At 40.2% G+C, this 8408-nt stretch overlaps 1 protein-coding gene across 2 annotated transcripts in view; it reads left to right on the top strand.

Moving 5' to 3' along the window:
- Positions 1–3578: 3578 nt before the first annotated feature.
- LOC135261256 (phosphatidylethanolamine-binding protein 4) overlaps positions 3579–8408 on the top strand; it is a 73309-nt gene continuing 68479 nt past the window's right edge. For both annotated transcript variants that reach the window (XM_064347357.1, XM_064347356.1), the window contains exons 1-3: positions 3579–3671; positions 4120–4245; positions 4995–5127. In XM_064347357.1, coding sequence (XP_064203427.1) covers positions 4127–4245; positions 4995–5127 — 252 coding nt within the window. In that variant the 5' untranslated portion in view covers positions 3579–3671; positions 4120–4126. The remainder of the gene's footprint in view (positions 3672–4119; positions 4246–4994; positions 5128–8408) is intronic.

Raw genomic sequence — 8408 nt, 5'->3', positions numbered from 1 at the left:
TGGTCTTTTCAGCTGTCTGTGGAAAGAAGGTCAGTTGTCTCGCAGTGCTTTATGACCATTGTACAAATTAGATGCTGTTTGCTAGGATGGCAGAACCAGACTATTTCTTTTGTGTTGTTGTTATTGTTGTTATTTATTCAGGTTTATTGTTCAGTGGTCTGTTTTTTTTAGCCCATGGCCTCCATCTTGCCATGCAGTGTTTATTACAACTGTAGGCAGTTGCCTAATGAGCAAATAAAAAAAGAAATACCAACACGTACCTGATGTATACCAACCTTACGTGATGTGTTACTCATACCATTTTAAACAATAACGTCATGTGCTTGTAATGAAGTGTATGATAAACCCTATTTTTGTATTAACAGTAGGGCACACTCCCTTGCACCTTGTATGCACACGCACAACATGAATTGCATTTACATGCACGTAGTGACACAATTATGAAGTGCGTAAAAACTATCTGGCGCAATTTACTTAAAATGCTGCGGATTTCCATTGAAAATCAAAACGGTGTTTGGAAATGTTTCTGCTTGACTGTTCAAAGGCAAAAGTAGAAAGCATGCGCGAGACTAAAATTGCGATATTTAAAGAGAGATGGGTGAAAAAAAAGTAGTTGTAAACGGTATTGTTTTTAGTGTAAATGAAGAGTTGGGATTCGGGGAGAATGTAAGGCAGTATTTGAGCTGCAGTTCTAATTGAGCAGCATTACCCCGATGGACAGATTACGAATTAAAATGATTATTGATAACTGCAGTTGCCTGTCGTGTGTCCCAATAAGACCCGCCCCTGCTTTTTGTGAGGTTTGTGCCGTATCGCTTTTTGTGGTACAGAATTAAATTACAACCCAGTTGCATTTGAATCACTCCATTGTAATTCAGTCACCAGGATGACTAAGTCTTATGGGTATAACTTTAAGTTATACTATATTGTTACAGGAAGTTAAGTGATAGTGATGCATTGCACATTTGTGCCAAAATGCAGATTTGTTTTATCGTCATATTGTTATCATTGTCCTTCGGAAACATTATGAGCATGTCATTTTGTGCACATTAACAAAGTGCAAAGAGAAAACAAACCAGAAATAATTTTTCATTTGAGCTTGTGGGTGATTTTTTTTCTTCGTGTGTGTAATAAATCCACGATTCCTAGGCGATGGTGTTTGAAGCAGAGATGTACCTGACTGGCTTCTCTCATTAGTCCTCCTCATGGCTTAATGTACAGTATTGTGTGTATGATGGTCTGTGTCAATGACGTATCCTTGATGTGTGTACAGTATATACATTTATGTTTATGTACATGTGTTTATGGATACATACACACTGTGTGCAATTCCGTCACTACACCATATGTATTTCACTGTAAAACTGTGCCATTCTACTCGTCAAAGCACCACCCGTTCTCTAACATAGACAACATGCTACGTCAAATTAATGCAAGAAATCCCACTCTTTATTTATGATTATCTACTCAGTTTTTCTGATTTTTTTCCTGCGCATTACAACCTATGATGGATAAGGTGTGTTAGGTCCAAGCTTTAAAAGTAGATGGTACATGGTTTCGTGACTGCTGGTAATGAACCCATGCGGAATTTAAAAATAAATAAAATAAAATAAAAACTTTTTATTTTTGAGAATAGATGCTAACCGATTCCGTGCACTACGCAGTAAGATATAGCTGAGCCTGTGTGAATCGCCTGTGCATCTCAATTAAATGCAGCTCCACTTTTCGCCAAGCGAGCTTCAGTAGTCTTAGGAGCCGAGACACAGTATCTCAAAGCTTGGAATAGAAAACATCAGGTGCTAAAGTGCAACAACAACAACAACAAAAAGTTTTTACTAAGAACTTCTGGAGTCCCTCTCCACGTGTTTTGGTGCTAATATAAGCGCTGCAGAGAAGCACAAACCAAAGGGAGCTTATAGCAGCACCAGGAAAAAGATTATGCTGTACAATCACTATAGCGTAGAATCCTTTCAATAAAGAAGCCTTGTAAAGTTATTGGCTGAATTCAAAACTTGAATGTTTTTCTCAGCGTTATACTGAATCGACCTTTTCGTTAAATATATATATATATATCTGTAATTTAGTTCTAGGAGTAAAATTAAATAATAAAACGGTTGTTTGTATCGTTTGTTAGGAGCCGTAAATCTGGAATTCTGTAGCATGTGTCCTTGAACATGTGTAAATAATGTTTATTTATTAAATATGAGTAATCAGTCAACTTGTGTGGTACCTTTTTGTGTGCTTGTTTAATTCAATGAAACTATTGTATTGTCATAATTCGTCTGTGCATGTTTGTTTTACAGGTGGTTGTGGTAAAATAGAGCAGTACGGTTGGCACGCTATAGCACGCTTGTTTTGCGCCGTATAGGCCTGCAGATCATGCTCGTTCTATGTCTAGGGGGAAATGACAACTCTTTCGAACATGCAGCACCGCGTACGTGTTCCATGTGTCGTCAATATCCGTCACCGTGGCTCACTTTCCCGAGCGTATTACGCCGGGCACCCACCGCACGCGTCGCGTAAGCGTCGCAGCAGCACGGCGAAGCAGCACGACGCGGCGCGTAGGGTGTCTCCACTGGTTCCGTTTGTGTCGCGCAAAGGCTTGCGTAAAAGCTATATATTCCTAGTAGCTCTCGCAGTCTACAGTGGGATTACATCGTGTATTTCATGTTTGTTCAGGACTGTTGATTATGGGTTAAGTGAATACTTTGGTGAGAGACCTTTTTCAGTTTGTTAATTTGGTAATATTTCGTTAACTTGTAAATACGTGAGAAAGTAAACGCTTTCAAGAATTACCATGAACTTAAATCGCAACGTAGCCTGCATAACAATCAATCTCAAACTGTATTAATTTATTTGCTTGGTTAACAAGCGTGCCAATTTCATGAAGAATAATGATCATAATAATAATAAATAATCCGTAATCAACCATTGGGAATTCCCGTGTTGTCTTGTCATTCACGTCAAAACATTTATAGGATCATATTTAGTAAAATCAGCTAATCATGAAAAAGACAGTAACAGTTTAATCTTGAAGAGATATGAACACCACAACGCCATGAACACCGGAAGCTTTGAAGTACAAGTGCGATAGGCTACGTCTTTCTGTGGTGTATTTTCAAATTTACCCCACCCCCTCCGCAAAATAAGACAGCGAAACTAAGTTTGCCTTTCCCCCAGGTTCCAGTTATTTATTTATTTTTACAAAACGAAAAGGCTTGTATTTTTTTTAGCTGCTTAAAAAATATCTGGGAGGTAACTAGGGACACACCCCCAGTAATATAAGAATGAAATATAAATCAGAGCATGTATACCTAGCATTTTAGAGCATATTTCTGTGTATAAACAGGCCAACGTGACGCGCGACAAGCCGAAAAAATAGAACAGAAGCGAAAAACTACGCTTCAGTTCGCTTGTGTCGCGCGAGCTTCGCAGCCGGTACGCGACGCGTTCGCATCTGGTGGAGACGACGTCGCCCGCTGCCGTTGTAATAACAGTACTTCAACTACGCTTCAGTTACGCGCGTAATACGCGCGTAGTGCGCTCGCGGCCGATACGCGTGCGGTGGGTGCCCGGCTTTAGTCCAGTACCCTTTCCTGCAACGGGGTTGGAGTTGTGGGTTAGTACTTCGCTAAATTTAGCTCCTTCCTAAGAAGTCGTCGTAAACAAGGGTAAGACAGCATTTTCAACTACATTGACAAATACTCTAATGTTTTAATTTCGTAAAAACCGATTTTGCACCTGCACCTGCACCGATTTTGAGTTATTAGTCGGCTATTACACAGACGCTCGATAAAGTAGTAGCCTTGTGGATATTTTCAAATATGCTCAAGTTTGAATTCAATTCAGACAACAGTTTAAAACAACAATAGTTGTGGACATGTTAAACTTATAGTTTTATTTTTTTCACTTATTCAGAAAGACTGGTCTCCGATTTCAAATCCGAGGTTTCTCCAGATCAAAATCGCTTAACTAATAGGCTACTGATCTGCGAAGCTATTATAAAATTCCTGTCCTCTCCTCTTCTCCCAATAATATTGCATTGTAAAGGAACGTCGTTTGTTTTGTGCAAATTTTGTGAAATATATTTGCATCAAGTTGCTTGTTGATGTTTTGCAGTGGCGACATGAAGAGGCTGGATATTTTTTTGCTGTGTGCTACCGTCAGTTTGTACAAACCACACGAAGTTTGTGGAGGAGATTGTGTTGCAGAAACTCTGAGCGAGGTCGATGCGAGTTTCTGTCAGTAAGTACAGTTGTTAAAACTGGAACAGCGGTTAAATTGTTTACTTTAGAGAAATACAGTTACAGTACAACCTTTGAGGAGAATGACCTCGGAGCAAGAAGCGGAATTATTTACACCTACAGAACCACTGGGTGACTTTGAATCCAAATAAATGACGTCAAATGAACAATTAAGAGCTATATGGCCGAAAGAAAGCCACTGCACCCTGTGTCCTTCAGTGACTGCGAATTGCCTTCTCATTTGTGAACACTCAGTTGTTGGACCATATCTGCTTTACTATAATAATTGTTATTACAATGAAGTTAAAGAGATTAACCAAAAACGCACCCATTAATCGCTGGCATACAATTCGTCCACGCAGAACTCCTGCGCACACTATGTGCCTAAATTGAGTGGGCATCTTTGCAGTTGTGAAATGTACTGCTCAATCAAAGGGTGGCACTTGAAAACGGTGAGCCCACTCAAACTCCCTCCACAACTGAGTCGTGCTTGTTTCTTAAATGTGAAGCTGTAGTGAAGTGAAGCTTGAATTAAGACTTCATTGTCAAATAATAATGCATTAATTAGGTGTTGATTAGATGTTTTCGTTGTCCGATCAGGTTTTTGAAAAGCAACGCACTGACACATACAGTATGTAGTCCACAGGAAATAACCACTAAATGGAGAAGCAGGGATATACATGTAGACCATAGAGTGTTTGCTAAGGGTGCTAATCCGGTACTTCTCATTGGTTTCCTCTTGCTCTGCAGCGGGGGATTGGAGGTGATTTATCCTGACCTGAAGATCAGCCCGTGTAGTATTATCCCACGTGGACAGAGCCTGAGGGATAAGATGACCGGGGAATGGGGACCTCCTCAGGTGCGACTGACAAACGCTGAAGAGGTGAGCGTGTGTGGGTCTGCAAGGGTGCTGTTGTCATCACGCTGAAGAGGTGGCCAAAAAGTTTTCTGTTAACATCTTGAAATGAAAAGTTCACATCTGGGTGAATACTCCAAAGTAGGTTGGTCTCAGAGTGCCTGAAATGCATTGTTTTTGTTGTTGTGTTATTCATAATGAAAGTATCAATATCTTACAAACATTGTTTTGTAATCACTGCAAATTATAAGGTTTATGATTACATGCATAAATGCATAAATGATTACATTCTATATGCTAAGTGATGGAGGAACTTAAGGAAACAACAGATTTTTTTTACTCGTAATAATCCTCAAATACAGTTTTGTTTTCTCTCAATACACTTCTGTGGTCTTTCCAAGTATAACTCCCCATCTCAAAGAACACTTGGCTTTTTTCATTTTTGAAGCTATCAGTTACTGAAGTAAGTCTGTGTTGTAGAATGTGTTTCTCAGTTTTGAAAAATGCCTCTAAGTGAGAACTGTTAATGATGTTTCATATACCTGAATAAGTGAGCAATCAAGGCTCATTTGTTTATTCAGGATTTGACTTGAAGAAAATTTGCAACACACACTGCACCCGCCTACATTTCCTATTTTAAGGCCTCTTCTTGTGTAGCTACCCTCTCGCAGCCGCTTCATTACATTGGAAATGTTTTATAATTTATTGACCAGTAGATGGTGCAAGCATACTGTTTTTCTGGCCATATAATTTCCACTGTTTTAAAGGATTGACTGTCATCCCTCAGATTCATTGCAGTTCAAACCAACAACATTCCTTTGTTCTTCTGTGCTCAAAATGTTGATTTCAGTTGCTGTATTTTAAATTACGGAAGTTACCCTTTGAACACCATTGTTTTTGGTGTCATTAACTTGGTTCTTAATCGATGTACAAAGATTTGTTTTGTGATTCACGTACTGATTGTTTATATGGTTTGCAATGGATGTGGTACCATCCCCGTTGAATACATATGCTATGCTATTACATACATTTCTTCTGGTACTTTTTTCTTTATGGGCAGTTTTAATTCTGTGCCTTTGTTCATGTAATGGCACAATGCTTTTTGATGTATTGTATGGATTTTGGCACAGCTGGTTTGTTGCATTTATTGTAATTGGCTTACAGAATTAATATTGTATATCCTTGCTTGTTTGCTTTGTTAAAATTGTTCTAGGGAGGCATAATATTGCACATGTCTGATATTACATACTACAGTATCCATATTATTTCCTTAAGACATTCTGGGTGAATGTGTTGCTTAAGAGTGTAGCAGCAGTGCCATATATTAAATTTGAACCTTTTAAATTTGAACATTTTTCACACACTGAAGTCGTTTCAGAACAAAACCAGGCCTTTCAGAATGCCATGGTTAGAAAGGCATCTCCTTAATTCACGCTGAATAAGTCAGTCTTGTGTATTTTGTTTTGGGCTGCAGTAGTGCATTTAGTGGTCTTATGTGTGAGCTAATGTCCATGCAGGCATGCCCGTCTGCATGCATGTTTTTGTGTGCCAGCATATGTGTGTGTGTGTGCGCGTGCGTGCGCATGTTTGTCTGTCTGCGCATGTGCATGTCTGTGGTCTGTGTGCACGTACACATTTGTGCGCATGTCTACATGTACGTGCATACTTGCTTTTGTGTATGTGCGTGCATGTGTGTATGCATGTGTGTGCGTGTGTTTATGTATGCAGGTGTGTGTGTGTGCACGTACGTGTGTGTATGTGTGTGTCTGTGTGTGTCCGTGTGTGTCCGTGTGCATATGCATGTATGTGTTTATGTGCCTATGTATGCGTGTGCTTGTGTGTGTGTTTGTATGTTTGCATGCATGTGTATGTACATGTCTGTGCGTGTATGCATGCATGTGTCTGCGCGTCTATGTGTGTGTGTGCATGTGTATGTATGTGTGTGTGTGCGTGAATGTGTGTGTGTATGTTTGTGTGTGTATATGTATATTCATGTGTGTGTGTATATGTAAGTTTGTGTGTAGGTGTGTGTGTGTGTGTGTGTGTGTGTGTGTGTTTATGCATGCAGGCGGGCCCTGCAGAAAGTGAGCCAGGCGAGGGATGCATTCAGTGTTACCTCACACTCCACTGGGCCCTGCTCCAGAGACCGTCACTCAGCTCTCCTGGAGGTTCTCTCACAATGCAAAGGAGGTCCATCTGTTCCAGCCTCTCATGCTCTATCAGGTCTCTGTGGCACCGTCGTCGCTAGCAGCCTCGGCTGTGCTTTTCAGATTACGTTGAGAGGTGTTGCTGTTGTATGAATGTGGCAAGCTCCATCGCAGGTTAAATTAGGAAAACCTGCACGAGTGAAGCGACTGTATAATGTACCATCTGAGAAGTTGTTCCTCATGAACGAGCCATACATCTGTTGTTTCCGACATCCAGACGGAGTAGGTCCTCGATAGAAACCCTGGGAAACCGTACAATGCATAGAATGTGTGATATATGGTATTGTGAAAAAACACTGCCTGACGTATAAGTTGCTCAGTTGCTGATGGATCTATTAAAAGTAGTTCTGAGTAACATTGAAATAAAGTTTGTCAGTTGTTCTCTCTGGGGAAAGTGCAGCTCGTCCAACTAGCAAGGATCAATGGGACACAGACTCAGTAACATGTCCAGTGCTAATTCAACTCTCACAGAGTACATATGACTCCAATCTGAGCCATATATACTCTGTAAGAGTTGATTTAACCCTGAACATTTTATTCTGTCTGTATGAATTTGTTTCAGCTCCTTTCTGGCATTATCTTCTCTCCTCAGCAGTTCACCCATTTGTGTTCCAGTTCTAATTATGGGTCTGCAATGGACAGAATGCTGTGCAAGTACAGGGTTTCTCAGCAGTGGTACAATAAGCTTGGTAACGGGTAGGAAGTACATCATGGGGTACAGCCGTTGGCAGGTGCGCCTCATTGGACAAAACCAGCAGAACGGCCCCAGAGGATCACTACAGTAAACTAAAAATAAAATAAAATCAACCCGGAGAAAAGCCCATATCTATAAATTGAAAACTAAAATTGAAAGCCACTTCAATTTAGGAGGCAGTTTATAAATTCCATAGCTAAGCAGTCTGGCTTGAACATGATATATCGCCTTCGTGTCTCCGAAACCCCAATTGATGTATGGTCGTATTATCTATAATGCTGTCTTACATGATTCTCTTTTATTGCCAGAGTTGGTGGCAGACAGCAAAACAGATTACATGTGAGATCAAATCAATACGAACTTTATTTACTGGGCTTTGAAACGCAATTCCTTTTTTCCCTGACGCT

The sequence above is a fragment of the Anguilla rostrata genome, chromosome 8, assembly GCF_018555375.3.
Source record: "Anguilla rostrata isolate EN2019 chromosome 8, ASM1855537v3, whole genome shotgun sequence".
In the NCBI taxonomy this organism is placed as follows: Eukaryota; Metazoa; Chordata; class Actinopteri; order Anguilliformes; family Anguillidae; genus Anguilla; species Anguilla rostrata.
This window is presented reverse-complemented; position numbering and strand designations above follow the sequence as displayed.